Raw genomic sequence first — 20,520 nt, 5'->3', positions numbered from 1 at the left:
AAACGCCTACATGCGTTCGATTTCTTCTGACCCGGAAATACTCGTCGGTTATTATTCCGGGAGTTTTATAAAACGCGGCCCAGTCAGAATCAAACACGAACGAGACCCCTCCAATGCGCATGCGCATTACAAAACGGGCAGTCTTCCTAGATGCCACGTTCCAAAGGCGAGAGGTGAAATGCAATGGAGGAAGAGGTAGACTCTGTTTAAAGCTTCACCAAGCAACCAATCAAAGGCGGTCGAACAGCGGAACGAGAGCGGCGCTGTTATCCAATCGCAGCCAACCATGAAGTCTGACAAGCCAATCCTAGTGGACGGAACGCAGAAAACTCTCCGGGTTGTTCGGAGGTGGAAGGAAAGATGACGTTAGGTTTCTCAGCGACCAATCACGAAATGAGGGCGGATCCGGGGCTCGACGCCCATTCAATGAGAAGTCACTCGGAGGAGGCCGGAAGTGGCCAATAGGCGGTAGCCTCGGCGGGGCAAGGGCGGGTTTATAAGTGGGAGGCGGGGTTCGACCGTTCTCTTTCGCGGTGCTTTCTTGTTGCTCGGTCTCTTTGCCTGGAGATCCCGTCGCTGTCGTCGCCTTCGCTGCTGCTGCCGCCATGAAGCTCCTCCATTTTTGCGCTCCGGTGCTGTGTTTGCTGTGGCTGGGTCAGGCCTCCCTCGCCGTCGACATTGAGGAAGAGGAGGGCGTGCTGGTGCTGAAGACCGCCAACTTCGAGCAAGCGCTGGAGCAATACCCGAATATCCTGGTGGAGTTCTGTGAGTGGAGAAGGGACGCGGGTGGCGCGGCGCGACGCCGGGTGTGTGTGTGTGTGTGTGTGTGTGTGGGGTCCCCCTCGGCAAGCCTTCCGTTCCGCGGCTTTGAGGCGAAGGTCCCCTTCTGCGGCCTTAGGCCACCCTGCCTCTCTCTCTCTCTCTCTCTCTCTCTCTCTCTCTATCCTGGGAGAGGCTCCGGCGGCTTTCCGCGGGGCTTGCGCTTCGAATGGCTCTCGGCTACCGGCGGCTGCCAACGGGGCTTGCGCATATTCTGGCCTCTTAAACTGCCCCCAAAGGCGGCAACCTTGGCTTGTTGGGTGACTGACGGGCTTTGCAAGCCCGAGAGGAGAAGCTTAATGGGCTTTCCCAGACCGGAGAGAGGGGAGCAAGGCCTGCGCGAAGTACCGTATATGAGGAAAGTGCGTGGAAAGAAGAGAGGGGGGTGTGCCGCTTAAGGGAAGGCGTTGGAAGTGAAGCGTCAGGCGTGCCCGTCCGTGGTAGTTGTGTGTTCCCCGCAGAACCTTTATATACTGTTGACGGATAGAAAAGAAAATTAAAAAATTATCAATAAAACGAAATATACGGCACAGCGGGATGCTTTTTATAAAGAAACTTACAAATCCTGGTTTAAAGTAGAGGTAGCCGTTTTTTTTTCTTAATATATACTGCCTTAGTTGCAAGAAAACTGCTCTTTCTTGCTGCTCTTAGCACACGTCTTAATTTTGTGAGACGTGACACTCTCCACATGTGGAAGGCGTAATGAGGGATGGCGTAATTCCTAACAACTCTTGCTAATTTCCTCCATAAAATAGTTGCCCTTTCTGCTGCTTAACTTTGAAAGGGGGGGGGGAGAGAGTAAAGCATCCTACTTTTTTTTCTTCTCAGTATTAATTAAAGTTCACAGTAGTGTTAAAAAAGCCTAGTTTATCAAAGATTTGTCACAGTCAATGATTTCTGGAATACTTTAATTTTGGCACACAACTTTAGCAGGAATTGTTTACAATGTGAGAGCTATGATACCAAGTATTTTGTATTAAGGGTCTGTTGTGGCGTTCTAAAGTCGAATGATGTACCTCAAACATTCTTTTTGGCACTTGTTTTTAAGGGTAATTTTCCTGTAGGAGAATAATGCGCTTTTACTGTGGAAATTCATGGTCCTAGGCAAGTTTATAGGCAGTATATAAATTAAAGGTGAAGCTTTTTGAATAAAATTCTGATATAATTCTGTCTATTCCAGAATAATTGAGAAATGTTTTGTAATGAAAGTGTATTCTTAGGAATAGAAGGTATCAGCAGAAAAGGTAGAAAATACACAATTCATTTGATGCTGTGTTTTCTAGTATTTCAATTTTCTTTTCCACAGATGCACCATGGTGTGGTCACTGTAAAGCTTTGGCACCTGAATATGTGAAAGCAGCAGCAAAATTGAAAACTGAAAACTCTGAAATCAGATTGGCTAAGGTAGATGCTACAGAAGAATCCGAACTCGCCCAACAATTTGGTGTTCGGGGTTATCCTACTATCAAATTCTTCAAGAATGGAGATAAGTCTTCTCCCAAAGAATACACAGGTGAGAGCACCATGAAGCTGTTAAAGAATTGTAATTTTCCTTAGAGGACTAACTGCACAATAGAACCAAAGATTAACTGGGTTTTGTACAGGAGAACAGCTAATAAACATTTGTTGCATCAGAAAAACTGTACAGTGCTTTAGATTTGAAGGAAAAGGATGCATCTTTTTCTAGGATCATGAGCTTACTCCTGGGAAAAGAAACATCAAGTATAAAGACTTGTAGACATTCTGTTTATTCCAAAGATCATTTTTATTGAATCTGAAGGATTACAGTGCTAAAGTTCGAAACTGTTAAAATATTGGCTTTTATTTTTATTTTTTTCATATCAGACTTTGGTCAGAAAGCCCCATCAAAAGCATGCTACTGGTAACTTTTATGCCCTTTGTCCTTGCATGTTGAGCTTTTGTCCATTAGTCATCATCTTTACTATAATTAGTACATCTATAATTACTATCTCTTGTAGATTGCTAGAGGAGACTTAGGCAGCTGTTTTGGGACTCTTGTTATAATTTTGCTGTGTCACAACTTGACTTGATATTGACAAAGCTTTTCCTTCTAAAATGTTTTATGTTTGGTTTTGTGTAATTAAACAAAGCATAGTCCTTTATATATAATTACACTTAAGAAAATTAGTAAGTGACTCTGTTGAATGTGATGGTGGCATAGCTGTAAAATGTTATCTATTACACTTACTATATAGTGCAGTGTGGTCTGCTATTGAATTTGTAATAGGTGTTCCCTAGAAACAGAATTTCAGCCACAGATTCCCTAAGAAATAACTATCAAAATATTTGGCAGCAAATATGGTATTCATTTAACTAGACTTATATGTTGTTCTAATATTCAACCAATCCTGACTTGAACAGCAAACCATATTTAAAATGTCAGCACAGAAATGTTTAAAATACAGGTCACCTGGATGCGACTTACAACCACAATTGAGTCCAAATATTCTGTTGCTAAGAGACATTTGTTCACTGAGTTTTGCCCCATTTTATGACCTTTCTGGTCACGTTAAGTGAATCATTAAAGTTAAGTTAGATGATTGTTTAGTGAATCTGGCTTCCCCATTGACTTTGCTTGTCAGAAGGTCACAAAAGGTAGTCACATTCACTCCAACCGTCATAACTATGAATCAGTTGCCAAGCATCTGAATTTTGATCATGTGACCATGGGGATGCTACAACAGTTGTAAATATGAAGTCCCTTTTTTCAGTGTGATTGTAACTTTGGTCACTAAGCAAACTATTGTAAGTTGAGGACTACCTGTAAAAATATTTCTGTGTTGACATTTTCACAGGTGTTTCAAGCCTGGTAAATAAATTAATCTCAACTTGTGTCCATTTCATAAATCTTGTCTAACACGGTTGTGAATCATTACTGTGGGTGTGATACACAGCACATATTACAACTGTAGAGGGAGGAAAAGGCACTGCAGGGAGTTTGGTCACCATTTTTTCAAGCTGTTGTAAGAACACTAGAAGCACAAGACAAAAGAAATGTCATAATTTTAACTATGAACAATAATATGAGCTTGCTTTGCCCTTGGGCTTTGAGCTTGCTTTTTCAGCTTAGGACTGGAATGGTGTGAATGATTTGAGAGCTTCTGAAATGCAGAAAGACTGGATTTAATTGCTATTCCTTCTGTGAAGTTAAGAACAAGGCACCTCTTTCTTACTATTTGGAGGTGCTTCCAGTTATGAAAGCTATCGTATTTTTGGCTATAAGGTCTGACTTGAAAGTAAAGCATGAGCAAATTCTCTGAGAAAACTTTATTTCCTGCTACTGTAGTACACAGTTAGCACATCACTGTCAGTCATTTACAAACCACAAGACAGTAAGACGAAGCCAATAATATTGTTTGACTTCTAATTTATGAGTTTAGCTGAGGGTTCATGTGTACATGCACCTGATTTGGACTGCAGGGTTGCACTAACTGAAATAAGAGTGTTGGCCTTATGCATTTTATAGCCATACATTGGTGGGGAAATAACTAAAATCTCAGAATCATGACATTTGGAAAGGACCACTTTAGTTACCATGTCTTCAGTGCAGGAATACAAATAAAAGTATTCCCAGTAGAGGGCTGTCCAGTCTGCTTAAACACATCCAGTGCTGGAGAACACACTTTTTCCAGGTGGCTTGTTTGCCTGTTACCCTTAATGATTGTATGTTTTTCCTAGCATTGTACTGGAATCTTCCTTCCTGTGGTTAAATCTCCTGAGCTCTGGAGTGATAGAGAACATGTTTTAGTTTTCTTTTGTGTTGCATTCTCCATATAGATTTTTGTTTCCTGATGTAGAGTACAGATGCAACCTCTGTTCTCTATGTGAGATCTCCAACCCTGTGCTTTTGGGAGAAGTAACGTAGTTGATGCTTGGGTTAATCACACAGACATGTAAGAATAGACGGTTAAGGGCGAATAGACAGAAAATGATGTAGAAGATAAGGACATAATAGTTCCACCCAATTTTGGCTTTAGGTCAGACTGTACATAAAATGTGGCCCTTGACCAAGAATGAAGCACTTGGGTGGCCAGAAGCCACGTGGTGGGGGTAGGGGAGTGAAGGTTGAGCTGACCGGTGTTTGAAGGGAGTATTTGTAGCTCAGGGTTGAACTGTGGGGTCCTGGGTGCTCTCAATCTCCTAGAGCACCAAGGACCCCAAAGATCAGTGATGGAGGAGGTTTTGTTTTACTTTGTTTTCTGGGAAAATGGGAGAAATTCCGATCCAGACTTGGCATATGGTTTTCACTGTACTCCAGCACTTTAAAAATGATGTTTATTTTTTTATATCCCACCTTTATTATTTGTACAAGTAAGTCCTCTTTGGCCTAAATTTTAAAGGATGTTCCTTGCTAGTTTTCAAAGATTTGGTCATATTAATGAGGAAGAATACTCCCAATCTCAAGTAGAATGCCCATAGCAAATAAGACAAGGTAGCGTCAAATGATAGTACCTAGTAGACAACTCCATGCCTCAACAGCTGGGCAGTGTGCCGTCTTCCGGCTTTTTTAATGATAAAGATACCACTGTGCTGCTGTAGATGAAGTGTTTTCTTAATAGGGCCTCCTAATTCTTGCCTTTCTTTTAAAAAAGTGACATTGTACCACTGTAAATGCCTAGACTGTTTCAATAATAAGGATTCTGTCACAACTACAATAATCAGTTACATTACAGTACCCTAGTATAGAAACATTAATTGTTTCTGCTTTAGAGCATTTAGGGTTTGGTTTAAGATAAGTGAAGATTACAGTGAGGATATAGGAGCACACAAGTAGAACTCAGCCTTATTAGCCTTGGGGGAGTGAAGCTTTATTCTCTATTTAGTCTTCAAAGACAGAAGAAAGTACGATGCCTGATAAGTAAGTTTTTCCTCTAATCTAGCTGGCAGAGAAGCAGATGACATTCTAAATTGGTTAAAGAAACGCACAGGACCTGCAGCCACTACCCTGGCAGATGTAGCTGCTGCGGAAGAGCTAGTGGAATCCAATGAAGTTGCTGTGATTGGATTCTTTAAGGTATTTTTTTCATTTATAAATTAGGGTGAAGGATTTTTTAAAAAGACAATGGCAGAATTCCTGGGATGGAGGAGGAAAATGGCAGTATAACAGAAACACAAACTAATCAATTGCAGAGCTATTAGGTAATAAACAGTTTAGAATTTGGCCTTGTTGTCAAATCTGTATATGCAGATATATGGTTACTTCTGCTTGAGTTTTCTTGTAAACCTGTTTGCCTTAATAGGGGAAAATATGGTGCCTAACTACTACTTTTTTGGTTACTTGTAATTTTGAGATGATAGCATCTGCGGTATGCACTAAATCATGATATACCGGCTGGCTATACTAATTGAAATAATGATGCAGGTTTTTTTATTTTGTTTGTTTTAAATGTAGGATGCAGAATCTGATGTGGCCAAAGAGTTTCTGTTGGCAGCAGAGGCCATTGATGACATTCCTTTCGGGATCACTTCCAACAGTGAGATTTTTGCCAAATATCAGCTCAAAAAAGATGGAGTTGCTCTTTTTAAGAAGGTGAGTATGTCTATGAGGAAAAGAAATCCTGATTGCTCAGTATACATTAGTCTGCCTGTTTTCCACTGCTTTAGAAACAAGCAAAAAGTCCTGCCAGTCACAACACATATTGGACAAATATTTGCATAATCTGTTTTGATATTTTTTTATTCATTCACTATATGCCACCAAATTCTTCCATTTTGAACCAATGGTTTGAAATTAATAAGACTTCAGCAAAAGTTTTGTGAAGAAGCTTGATTATAATGGCTCTAAAAATCTTTTTGCCATGTCCTGGTGTAATAATTACGGGTTCTTCAATTACATAGCATTTTTTTTTTCTGTCCTGCATCAATTGCACAATAATATTTCCCTCTCAGAGAATCAGTAGGACAGTATAACAGTAGAACCAAAATATTTCCCAATTCACATTTTTAAAGTCAACATAACTGATTGTTCAACTATCTGTAAAATGCTTCACTCTTCTTCAGCCTGGTCCTCTTCCAGTGTGTTGGACTGAAGCTCACAGGGGTGGCCAATGGTTTTAAATCCTGGGAATCTAAGTGTAACACATCCGGACAACATCAAGTTGAGGAAAGCCTCCTTACTTGCTTACTCATGCCCAGTGGGCTTTTTCTCTCTCTCAAATCTCTTGATTCCTCATCCCTGGTTTTTAAGAGAGTTCATATAATCAAATGGGGGTATACAAACCTGGACTGTAGGGGGAATAAAAGCAGAAACGTCCAGCCTTTGAAGGGAGAACATCCATCCCCCAATAAGGCGGTATTCCTCTGTTTGCTTCCCTTCCCCTCTCAAGTGCTTGGAAAGGTTATGAGAAAAAAGGTCGTCAGTGGATGTTACTCTGCAATAAGAGACTTCCTGGTGCTAGAGCTGTACATCTGTTCCTTTGTAGCTAACAATAGCTCCACAGGGGTTCATTGTCTCTGAATAAGCTGCTCTCTGTTTAGGGGCTTAATAGTATGCAATTCTGCCTCTTAATGGTTCTGTTGATTGGATACATTTGTCCAATTCAAGCAAGCCCTATAATTTCACCCTGTCTAAAACAGGAGTATCTAACATCTAAAGTGCTGAGACCTAAAGCATTCATTTAATTACCTTTTACATTTTTTTAGGAATAATGTGGTGGGCAGATCTTTTTCAGAAATATTACATTGAGATTCTTAATGTGCTCAAGTTTCCCTTTGCTTGCTGCTTGAATCCACTTGGGTGGTAAGATGAGAACTTTGGTTGAGTTTCTACCCTGGGCATTTAGCATTTTGTGTCATGTTTGCAATGTGAAATGTGTTTCAATATCTACATGCTCCTTACAATTTTAAAACAATCTGCCAGTGAAAAGTGAATTATTGGGCACTTCACATTTACTGCATAATTTGGCTGAGCAAAGATCAAGGAATCACACGCTATTATATATTGCCCTTGTCCTTTTCTCAAGCTTTTGGCAGTTGTATTCTACCACCTTCCACTGCACATGTGTTTGCAGTGTCACTTAGCCTAGAAACCTCAATGAATGCTGAGGCTCTTTGGAAACTGAATACTGCATTAAGAAAGAGAATACTTCTGTATCACTATGGCATATAGGTAGACCCACTCTTGCTTTATTATTTTACTAAGTTCTTGCATGACTATGTATTTTGTTCATTTACTGGATGTAAACTGAATTCTTGTATATTTTTCCAGTTTGATGAAGGTCGTAACAATTTTGATGGGGAAATAACAAAAGACAATCTCCTGAATTTTATCAAATCGAACCAGTTACCCTTGGTGATTGAATTTACTGAACAGGTAAAGAAACATATCACAAGTTTTACATGTTCTGAGTGATACATAATGTTGTTCATTTGGTCTGCAGCTTAGATCTAAGGCAGGACAAATGGTAGTGAATCCCACAGGCTAGAGGGAGGAGGTGAAATGGTCAGGAAAATCAATCTTGGGATTCCACATAATGTAATTGCCTTCAATAATGCAACTGTTCCTCTTCCAGACTGCACCTAAAATTTTTGGCGGAGAGATTAAGACACACATCCTGTTGTTCTTACCTAAGAGTGTTGAGGAATACGAGGGTAAACTGGATAACTTCAAAACAGCAGCTGAAGGCTTCAAAGGAAAGGTAAATAAAAGAAAGTAACTACATAATTACTTACTCCTAAGCAAACTTTCGTACAGTTTATTATACACTCTATTTCTCATATGGTTACACATCATCAAGAATTAAAATCATAAGACCAGATTGTTGGGGGCAATATGCCGACTCTGTAAACTGTTTAGAGAGGGCTGTAAAGCAGTATAAAGCGGTATATAAGTCTAAGTGCTATTGCTATTTTGCTCATATAGGTGTTGAACCAAGGGGAAAAAAAAGGGTTTTCCTAAAGTCTAGATTTGGTTATTGGGGTTTGCCAGAGTCCCCTGACCCTCAAAAAATCATAGTTACACAATTGGCATGTAAACTATGGATTCTTATTTTTATTTCTATTCTTTAAAGGTTGATTCTTCTCTATATAAATCCCAGAAAATTTATGATAATAGTATAAACCCATTGTAATAAAATAAATGCAGTTCATTATAAAGAATCAGGAATTGTAGCTGGAGAAAGCCAACAAAAAGTGTGTTTTAAAAGAGTCGTGGTGGCACAGTGGTTAGAATGCAGTACTATGGGCTGCTTCTGTTGGCTGCCGACTGCCTGCAGTTTGGCAGTTCGAAACTCACCAGGTTCAAGGTTGACTCAGCCTTCCATTTTACCAAAGTTGATAAAATGAGAACCCAGATTGTTGGGGGCAATATGCTGACTCTGTAAACTGCTCAGAGAGGGCTGTAAAGTACTGTGAAGCGGTATATAAGTCTAAGTGCTATTGTTATTTTAAATAAAGACTTACTAGGCCTGACATTTTGTAAGGAAATAATTCCACAGGAATTTTGCCTCTATAGAAATTCCATTCTTTTTTGTTATACAGTGTTGTAACATTAATGATCATCTGGGCATTCTGGCTTCCACATGTTGTGTATCACTACTTTGCTGCTTTCATATCCAGCCTGGCCATTGGCAAGCTATTTTCAGGGTCTCTGCTCAAAAACAGCTAGAAGTTACAGGGTTGCTTATTCCAGGTTTAAGATTACTAATAATGTTTAGAATTGTATATGAAGTGTAAGAGAAGTTAGAGAGATGGGTTAGATCTTGGGGAAATCTTAATTCAGGGTGTTCTTCTGTCCCAAATGCTTTTGTCTAATACATACATTGTCCTGTTTTCCCTCCTCTTCCCCAAGATCTTGTTCATTTACATTGACAGCGACCATAGTGACAACCAGAGGATCTTGGAGTTCTTTGGCCTCAAAAAGGAGGAATGCCCTGCCATACGCCTTATTACTCTGGAGGAAGAAATGACCAAGTACAAACCAGAATCCGATGATCTGAGTCCAGAGAATATTAGGGACTTCTGCCACAAGTTCTTGGACGGCAAAGTTAAGGTAATTGGTTTTTTTTAATGGGGTTTTTGAAGCAGATAGCCATGTGAGTTGATCATAGTAGCACATGGAAATTGAGACCTATCATATGGCATGAACTCTTAAATTCACATTGCAGAGTAGTTTGACATTACACTATGCAAAGCTTTGGCTAGGAAATCCAAAGGGCAGAGTCAGTGGAGCATGGTTCCAGGATTTACATGGTCCCACTGTGCTAGTAAAGTGAGCTGCACGAATTTGGGAACTGCTTTAGAGTGACTTGTGCAGATCCAAGAATTACTTTTCTCAGCATGATAGAAGGAACGTGGCCTTGGCCTCACCTTGCAGGAATCTTTTGAAGATGTCTATTTTAAACTGGAAAGGAAAGGGAAGCCTCTTACCAAGATCCAGTTACTGTTCGATGTTTCTTACAGTGCATGTTATTCAGGGCTTTCCTTGAATCACCTCCTTTGCTCTTTCTCACTGTTATGCTTTTTTACTTCCATTCCCCCCCCCCCCCTTTCTCTTACCAATCAAGCAGGGTTCATAAGAATGTAGAGGATCTGTTTGCCTGAAAAAAAAAGTTAGGAATTGCTAATGGAGCTAAAAGTATAAGAATGTTTTTAATCAATAAAGCCCAATTTATGATAGGGAAAAGACATCTAAATAAAACGTCTCTTGCTTTAGGTGTGCTATTGAGACTTCTGGCGGTCAGCTTCAAAATAGATAAGATGAGATACAGGGATAATTATTTGGTTAAAAATGTAGTTTTGGAATAAAAGGCAAAATAACGATATTTTCTATCTATATTAAATATGTATACATACTGGAGATAAACTAAAGATATATCTAGAATTAGGCAGTTATAATTGAAGTTTAAGATCAAGCAGCACATGGAATAGTAACTTTAAAAAACATGCTTAAGACTATGTTAAATATATGGCTTGAAAATTTTGACATGGTCATTTTAAGAGCCTTTCCAACATAGTTGCATTTGGTCTATACCTTCCATCAGCTCTAGATAGTGCGGACAGTGATCAAGAAAAATGGAAACACATTCAAAACAACGAGGAAGTCTCTTTGAAGTATACTATAAAAAATCTTACCTTGAAACCAACTAGATCATCATAATCACTTCATTCTTATATCTGTGCTATGTATTTCTTATGTTTTATAACTTCAAGAGTATTGATTGGACAGTAACAGTTTAATATACACAGAACTACTCTTATGCATCCTTCATGCAAGAACTCATGCAAGATATGTTCGGGTTGTGGGATGGGGGTGTGACCTTGAAGGAGCAAATCTATATTAACCTGCCTTTTTATAGTCTGGCTTGCCAGTTGCTTTGCACTTTGGAGCAGTGGGTGTGGGGATTTCCTATTGACACATTCCATGCAGTTGCTCTCATGTTGTTGCTTTTGCATGTGTATTTCAGCCCCATCTGATGAGCCAAGAGATTTCTGATGACTGGGACAAGCAGCCTGTCAAAGTTCTGGTTGGGAAGAACTTTGAGGAGGTGGCTTTTGATGAAAATAAGAATGTCTTTGTGGAATTCTGTAAGTATTATTATTATTTTTTTTTTATTTGATTTATATGCCGCCCTTCTCCGGAGACTCAGGGCGGCTTACAATGCGTTAAGCAATAGCCTTCATACTTTTTGTATATTTATACAAAGTCAGCTTATTGCCCCCACAAACTGGGTCCTCATTTAACCTACCTTAGAAAGGATGGAAGGCTGAGTCAACCTTGAGCCTGGTAAGATTCGAACCTGCAGAAATTGCAGGCAGCTGTGTTAATAACAGGGTGCATTAACCACTGTACTACCAAGGCTCCTGTACTACCAAGTATTTTACCGATAGCAATGTATGTGTACATAGACATGTTTATATTGTTTGAAATTATATATGATTAATGAGAGGAAAGTTTCTCAGCAGCCAAATTAAAAGAGGGGAGAGAGTTGTGGATGCTGAATAGCTGTTAAAATAATTTATCTTTTGGTTCGCAGATGCTCCTTGGTGTGGCCACTGCAAACAGTTAGCTCCCATTTGGGATAAACTTGGAGAAACTTACAAGGACCACGAAAACATCATTATTGCTAAGATGGACTCTACAGCGAACGAAGTTGAGGCTGTGAAGGTCCACAGTTTCCCTACTCTCAAGTATTTCCCTGCTGGCCCTGATAGAACGGTGAGTGCATTTGTACATTGAAACTTGACAGAGTTGACATACCCCTGCTTTGGGGTATGCTTGGGTGCATGTGTGCCTTGATGTATAGGAAAAATAGTTTAATAGAGGATGGTCATCTATTTTTTCCTTGCAGCATTCATGGGAATCTAGTGGCTGGCTCCTCTTCGACTCATATGGGTGAAGGTGAATTTTCTAACATCCTCTCTCCTTATTTTATTTTTTATTTTTTTCGCTGTTCAGAAGTGAATCCTTCATCCACTGAGGCCCTAGATTTGTCTCTTGGTAATAATTCTTATTACTTCGTTTTCTAGGTTCTAGATTACAGTGGAGAGAGGACATTGGAAGGTTTTAAGAAGTTCCTAGAAAGCGGTGGAAAAGATGGTGGTGTAGATGAGAATGTGAGTATTTTAGGATTATGATATTCTACTCTGATATATATATATATAGAGAGAGAGAGAGAGAGAGAGAGATTGATTCAGCTCCTGGACACAAGTCAGATCCCTGAGGAAGTGGCAGCTCTATCCTGTAAATCTAGTTATGGCTTTTGGCAACAGAATGTTATTCCATAGCAACCTGTGAACAAAACACAGCTGGTAATATCCAGAATGAGCTGGGACGGCAGTAAGGGTGTTCAGAATACCTGCAATTCCATGTAGACTGAGGCCATGTAAAATGCAGGAGCCTATAAAAACATTTCCATGTTCAGAAGAATGCTGAAAAAAACATTGTTTGCATTCCCCTCAGCCTTGGTCTAACAACCCATAGTTGTCGTGAGATTGAATCTTCAGTGGGCAGACAAAAGTCCATCAGCAGGTGTGGACATCTTCTTTCAGTCACAGAGTTGTTGCTTTTAGCATGCATAACTAGTCTCTGCTTCATTGACAGAGATGCTACTAGCTCTGCTACTATGCTGCTATATTTTTTAGCCTTATTTAAAAGGTAAATATGAAAGGACAAAATTAGAAATGCTGTGGATTATCCATTTATATTGGCATGTGAGAATCTAGCAACTCGCCCATGGCATATTGTATCTGACAGTCCTGTAGAATTCCTGTACATAGTAGATTCTATAGCGGTGATTTCAAGTTGCTTACTAGGGCTGGGGATGTAGGTATCTGTAGTTATTTTTGATGGCAGGCATTAGAGCACATTCTTTACCATTATGTATATATGGAAACTCCTGATTTGGTTTGTTATCCACTGTTTTGAGCTTTTTACGCCAGTGGCTCCCAGCCTTTTGGGAACCAGGGACCGGTTCTGTGGAGAGAAGCTTTTCCATGGACTGAAGGGGGTGTGGTTTCACATGCTACCTGCATCCTACGAATAGAGCTTCACTTGTTTGCATGGCCCAATTTCTGGCATGCTGCAGCCCAATACTAGACCACAGACGGGGGGGGGGGGGGGGGTGTTGGGGACCGCTGCTTTACACCATTAGGGGAAATTAATTCAGTTCAACTTTTTTTTGATTGCTGTATGATTTGGGGGCACCATTCCTGGCAATAGTACATAGCTAAGGTGAAGCAAAATACTGCCTCCGTGTTTCATTTCAGTTTAGGTTGCTCTTTTTTTTTTTTTTCTTGGTTATAAGTGCTTTATTTAAAAAAAACAGTAGTAATAATAATAATAATGGATAGCAACTTTCCCACATACAAAAGCAGTTATAGGTTGTATATATTACACAGAATTATTTATCATTCCGATTCCTTGGCTTTTCTCAAAATGGTTACCCCAATTTCCAGTGAGCAATGGTTAAATGGCTTAGTGATATAAGGAATGGTAAATACATTTCACATATTTGGTATTTGATTTCAGAGGATCTAGGGAAAAGGATGAGGCTGGACCATAGTGCTTAGAAAGCATCATTCAAATTTAGCTTATTCTCCAGGAAACAGAGGAAAGTCTTCTCTGAAGATCAGCTGGCATAGCTGAAGGCGAACCACTAAACTAGTTAAAAATCACAGAGTATTTATTTTAGATCATCATCCCGCCCGTAGTGTTCCTTTCAACTAACTCAGTTTCCATGCTAGCCTTGGCTGATCTAAGATATGCAATCATTTCCTTCATTCCCAAGACTGATGCCTAATTCAGGTTCTTTGCATCATCTCTGTCCTACAAGGAATTCAGGTGATCATACTTGGTGGCTTTAGGAGGTGGTAACAGTGGCAAAGACCTTTGGGTTGCATCACTGAGGCACTATACCTTAAGAATAAGTTTAGCTTACTCTTAACTGACCTGATGAATTTCAAAAAATTATAAACTCTCATAATTTTATAAAATAATTATAAATTTCATTTAATCTGATACATAACATTTCTGAAGGCATACAATTCTTCACCTTTGTTTTGTGAGATTTAATTCAAAATGGGATTAACAAAAAAAAGTGTTATTGGGTTATTAGACCCAAGATGGTGATGATCAGTGGTTTAGAGTAGATCAAAAAGTACTGACTACCAGTTTTTTTTCTGAATGGCTTGACTAAACAAGGATTGGGTAGGATCAAAATTAGAAACAATTCTCTGTGTAAAAAGACCATGACCTCTACTCTATTCTGGTAGAGAATCAATATTGTGATGCAGGTATAAGCAATGGGACTCTTCTTTAAACATAAGGGAACGCTTGTTTCTTTTTTCTGAGTTAACATTTTGTACCAGATGTTACTTGGTGACAAATACTCCTCATTTTATTCTGCCTCATTTATTGACTTCACAATTAGAATGGAGATGAAGAAGTAACTTTATGACCAATCTTTGCATTTCAGACCTTCCAGGTCTGTAAACTAAATGAAAGCTGAAGCGAGATAAGCAGTCATGGTTGCTCTTTGAGAAAACCTGTAAGAAATATAAACAAGAGAGTTATAATCAATATGATCCTTTGAACCCATCCTGTGAACAGGATTTTGTTCGTTTGTGTGTATGCATCTTCAAATCAGTGTTGACTTCTGGCGACTGCTTAGACAAGTCCTTGTAGTTTTCTTGGCAAGATTTCAGAAGTGACTTGCTATTGCCTGCTTCCTATGGCTGAGAGAAAGTGGCTGGCCCAAGGTTGCCCAGCTGGCTTCATGCCTGAGGTGGGAATATAACACACACACTTCCTGCTTCTAGCCTAGTGCCTTAAGCACCATACCAGACTGGCTCTTTGTCTATTACCCAGAAATTTTAACTATTAATTATTATATAAAAGATGTTTATTATTTTTGAATAGTGTGGCATTATTGACTGGGTCAGATGTTTTGATCTAGTTTTTACTTTTCTTACTATAACTGGTGGGTCACATTCTTGAGTTTAGATTCAACATGCAACCTTTTTTTCTTCCTATAATATCTGGAGAGCCTCTGTTTATTGACAGAACCTTACATCACATCTGGAGAACAACAGTTTAGTTACATTTGGTATCTGAACTGTGATGTCAGGTACTTTGAAATTGGGAAATTACATTATGTGTGATAAAAGTTATTACCCCTTTGTTATTTTTATTCATTAAAAAGATTGTAATTTTACAGAATATGTGGGAAACCTAACTGTACCCCACTGCCTTGAAATCCCTTCTATCTGCTGTATGGAAATGCTTGTGGACAATGTGCTTTTGGCATTTTGTTATCCATTGTTTGGTGTTATGTGGCTTCTTGGAATGCATGGGATTTTCCTGGTCTTGCACGTTTTAGCAGAAGACCCATTGAGTTAGTTACATTTCAAGCATAACGGCAGATCCTGAATTACCATACTGGTAAGGTCTCTATAGCAACTGCTCTCACAATACTCTAGCTCTGTATTGTCTAGAGAATCAAACTAGAGACACAAGCATCTCCAAACAATTGACCAGTCCTTTCTTCATTCAAACAGGATCTGGAAGATCTAGAGGATGCAGAAGAGGAGCCAGATGTTGAAGAGGAAGAAGAAGCTGCAGCTCAAAAAGATGAACTGTAAACAGAAGTCCAATCTGCATATCCCCAGACACTATGCTGCGGCTGCCAACTCAAGCAAGTCAGCAAACAAATTCTAACCAGAAGACTGAAACTGGTTCCAGGTTTCCCTGGAAATTAACCCATTCCTCCAACCTGTCAAACAAATCTAGTTTTATTCTATGCTGAAGAAGGATCTGACTAGTTGGCAAACTGCTGGGTCTTTTTTCTTGCCTTTTTCCCTCTTCTTTCATTTGAAAACTGTGATGTACATTTCCTTAGACTATTGCGGCCTGGGTAGAAGCAGATTGAAATGATAATATGTCCTATTGCCTAACCAACTTCATGAATAAGGCATCCTTAAACATTAATCACACTTTGTCTAAATGACATATGCTGCTGTTGACCCAGCAGACTGTTGGTTATTGTCCCAGCTTTTCTTCCTTATGCTTTACTGTTGCTTTTCTCGCCCGGACCATTCCAATGTGGAAGAAATCACTAGGCTGACCAAGAGAATAAGTGGGGTAGAGTAGGTCCTTTTAACTCATTGCATAGTCTCATGTCCTCTTTATATTGTACAATTGATTTCTGTCATCCAAAGATCTGGAAGGGTAGGAAACCGTTGCTGAGGAATGAGAGTCCAATTGCCTCCTTCCATAAAGCGAAATCTAACTTGAGTTGCTATCTCACCTGCAATGAAACAAAAGCCTTGCTATCTACACATTATTTTGCAAATGCGTTTTCTGGGGACTGTTGGGAAATAACTTCTCTGAATGCAACAAAAAGGACACTTGATAACTAAGGAGTTTTGTGGGGATACTTGAGAGCCATGGAAAGTCTGTATTACAAAGAGGATGATGTGTTTCAATGGAATTCATTTTAAGCATCCATGATGCTCAAAGGAATGGAACTCATTGGCCAAATAAAAGTTAATTTTAATACTCTTCTGGATCTTGCTGTTTTCTTTAAATTTGGAGGATAGTTTAAGAAGGACTATAAATGAGGCAGACTGGAAAGGCTGAATTAAGGAATTTTCGCTAGTATTTGTTTGCATCATAGTTTCCATCCAGACAGAAATGTTAACCAGTCATAGATTATATGGAGTACAGAAAAAGCATTTCTATAGAGGAAAATCTATGTACAAATATTCAAATTCAAGGAAATATTTTCAAAATAGTTTTTTCTAAACGCTTGTTATTCAAACAGCATGGATGTGGTATCTGAATCAAACTGGTAAAGAGTCTGCTTGGAAAACAGAGAAATGCAAAAAGAGCAATACATTACATACATAAAGCAATACATACAACTTGGTGTCTTCAACAGCAGGACCCCATGCTAATTGCTCTAGGGCCATGATGGAGAACGTATGGCACACGTGCCAGAGGTGGCACAACAAAGCCCTCTCTGTGGGCCCACGCGCTGTTGCCAGCTGCTGTTCTGGTTTCTGGTGTGCACGTGCACACCGGCCAGCTGATCTTCATGCGTGCCGCAGCCCCAGAAACCCAAAGACAACTTGGGGCTCCGACACACGTGAAGACCAGCTGGCTGGTGTGCATGTGCACGCCGGAAACCAGAAGACCAGGTGGCCGGCACATACATGCACACTGACCAGCTGGTCTTCGAGTTTCCGGAGCTTCAGCGCACACGTGCATGCACATGCACATGTTCTGGTTTGGCCACTGTGCCGAAAAGGTTCACCATCACTTTCTCCACCAAATTTGTTTTGTGATAATGTCTTAGAACTGTAATTGTCCAGGTTAAAATTAAACTAGATGCAGCGTTTCAACTAATACATAAGAATGAAAGATGCATCAATTCTGACTTTCCATCCAATTTACTATATACTATAATTCCATAATTATGCTTAGTCTATATATCATATTCAGTGGTGGGTTCCCCCCGGTTCGCACCGGTTCTATAGAACCGGTAGTAAAACTGGCGGGAGGCTCCGGCCACTCACTCTGACGTCATCAAAACGCTTATGCGCATGCACAGAAGACTGCACGCGCACCCCATTGCAAACCGGTGGTAAAGGTAAGTAGAATCCACCCCTGAGCATATTAATAAAGTAGTATGCTGGGCTTTTCTATACTGCTATCTTAGCTACTTCATTGTTCTTGCATCAAAGTGCCCCCACAGTCCTTTTAAGGTAAAAGAAAGGATAATTGGACTAGATCAAGCAATCTTATATTAACCTCTGACAGCCGTGACAAGGGGGGCTTTTGCACAGGTTCGCCTGGTGCACCAGTTACGCCCTTTCCTAGACAGGGATGCCCTCCGTACAGTCACCCATGCTCTCGTCATCTCTCGTTTGGATTACTGCAATGCCCTTTACATGGGGCTGCTCTGGTAGTGCACCCGGAGGCTCCAGATGGTCCAGAATGCGGCCACGGAGGTTGTTACGGGGGCTTCCCGTTACTCCCGTATTACACCTCTCCTGCACGAGCTGCACTGGTTACCGGTGGTCCTTCAGATCCACTTCAAGGTGCTGGTACTTACCTATAAAGCCCTTCATGGCATGGGCCCGGGGTATTTGCAGGATCACCTGCCTGCTTCCAACCACCCAGTGCGCTCACATAGGATTGCCCTCCTCTGGGTCCCATCGGCCAGACAATGTAGGCTGATGGTGCCTAGGATGAGGGCGTTCTCTGTGGGCGCACTGACCCTCTGGAATGGTTTATCCACTGGGCTCCGGATGGCCCATGACCTCCGCTCTTTCTGCGCTGACCTGAAGACATGGCTTTTCCAACAAATTTGCTGATCTGATGGGAGTTTTAACTAATCTTTTGGGGATTTTAATTGAGTATTTTAGTCGTAATTTTACTGTTGTACTGTTTTATTTTTGTGAGCCGCCCCGAGTCCTTCGGGAGAAGGACGGCATATAAGTATAAATAAACTAAACTAAACTAAACTCTTAGGAAACTCAAGTAAAAAACGCACTAAAAATACCACAGACAAATGGGAATACAATTATTTTTATGGGAGATTTGTTTATAAGAAGTGTAGGGTCTGAGGAATCAGCCTAGTGTGTCAAGTACTGCAAATTCTCGTCAAGACTAATATTTTGAATTGCATACAGGATAGGAATGTTTCTGGTGTATTAGCTCCCTATGAGTTGAACATTTCTGCTTTAATGCTTTGGGAAGAAGTATAAATATCTGGCTTCTGGAAAGATCATTCTTCTCACTCCTGAGATTACCTCAGATATTGCACTTCAGTTATTTTGCTTGTTGCATGGAACATTAAGAATCTGGGAAAATTTAATTGCATTAGTGGATTATTTCATATAGATTATCTAATGGTGTAGTGATTATGATAAACCAGGACTAGCAAGACCTGTGTTCCTATTTCCCTTTTCTTTAACTCACTGTAATTGTGGATAACTCACAATACTTCAAAAGCTGAAGAGAAAGGAAATGGGAGGAATTTACCATCTTCACACTTAGAAGCTATTGGGGAAAAAGAATAAGGAAGACATGCATTTACTCCCCTCCTGTTGCATGTGCCAATTCCTAGGACTAAAAGTGACAATAAAGTCAACCAGTGAGAAGGCTGGCTGACTTTATTATTGAGATTTTTTTAAAAAAAAAAATCAGTATCTCTGAATGTGATAGCTGGATAAAAAAACAGCAATAGAACAGCTTTTTATTAAGTAAAGCTGGAAATGAATTATTAGTAGAGTACTTGAAGTCAATACAAGCCAAACTGAGTAACCTCAAAATTATGAGCTGGAAAAAAATGCCATTATTAGATTTTAGATTTTTAAAAGCATGTAATGCTTTTTACAAATATGTGGATCTGCTAGTGGACTAGAAGACCTCCAAGGTTCCTTCCAGGTTCCAGCTCTATTCTAATTCTCAGTTGCTATTCCTCAGCTGTAGAACTTAGCTGTATTTAGTAGTATGTAGTAGTGGTTTGAGGGACTTCATCAAATTTCGCCAGGAACATAAAGCCTTAAGGATCATTCTGTATCCTCTGACTTTCATGTATTCATAGCCTTCACTTGAAAAGATACTTCTAAAATTATTTGATTTTATTCCTGATTTGAAACTGATTGTTCTTAATGGAAGGAAAAAATAATCACCTCTGTTCATATTTGAAATAGAAGCTTCCTGGAGTGCTTGGCTTGAATCTAGCATATATACCGTAGAGCTTTCTTGGATAGAATTTTGAACTTCAGTGTATTTGGTAACTTTTTTCAGTTGGCTTCAGCCTATATTTTTATCTGTGTTTTCTGAATCAGAGTAAATTGTTCAGTCCTGTACATTATCCCAATATCTTTATTTCAAAATTTGTGATAAGGTATTCCAGATACAATTTTAGCTTTATTCTAAGTATCACTTAAAGGACAACTCTGTGTATGTCAGAGAGAGAAATCCTTGCCATCCCAAAGTACAGAGCTATTACGTTCAGGATCATCAAAGTACAAATTGTTTCTAAAGGTCATCAAGTTTTGAATTCCTTCTAATTCATAGAAACGTCCAGAGAAGTATGTAATATGCAACTATTACCTGCTTTATGGATGAAGTCCTGGACTGTTGGCCATCTCAACTGAACAATATTTTTGTAAGCAACTATGTCATTCTGTCATATGATGAGAGGTGAACATGCCTCATTACGTGTAGCT

General features: G+C 39.7%; 1 protein-coding gene across 1 annotated transcript; it reads left to right on the top strand.

Annotated features, from left to right (window-relative positions):
* Nucleotides 1-523: 523 nt before the first annotated feature.
* Nucleotides 524-16,837, top strand: P4HB (prolyl 4-hydroxylase subunit beta). The gene is made up of 11 exons (XM_034412885.3): nucleotides 524-765; nucleotides 2,126-2,332; nucleotides 5,721-5,854; nucleotides 6,233-6,370; nucleotides 8,048-8,152; nucleotides 8,352-8,477; nucleotides 9,629-9,829; nucleotides 11,244-11,364; nucleotides 11,814-11,995; nucleotides 12,307-12,393; nucleotides 15,835-16,837. The coding sequence occupies exons 1-11, from the start codon at nucleotides 606-608 to the stop codon at nucleotides 15,916-15,918; spliced, it is 1,545 nt and encodes a 514-aa protein (XP_034268776.2). The 5' UTR covers nucleotides 524-605; the 3' UTR covers nucleotides 15,919-16,837.
* The last annotated feature ends 3,683 nt before the right edge of the window (nucleotides 16,838-20,520 follow it).

Source organism: Pantherophis guttatus, chromosome 2 (assembly GCF_059756535.1).
Source record: "Pantherophis guttatus breed Tessera chromosome 2, ASM5975653v1, whole genome shotgun sequence".
NCBI lineage: Eukaryota > Metazoa > Chordata > Lepidosauria > Squamata > Colubridae > Pantherophis > Pantherophis guttatus.
This window is presented reverse-complemented; position numbering and strand designations above follow the sequence as displayed.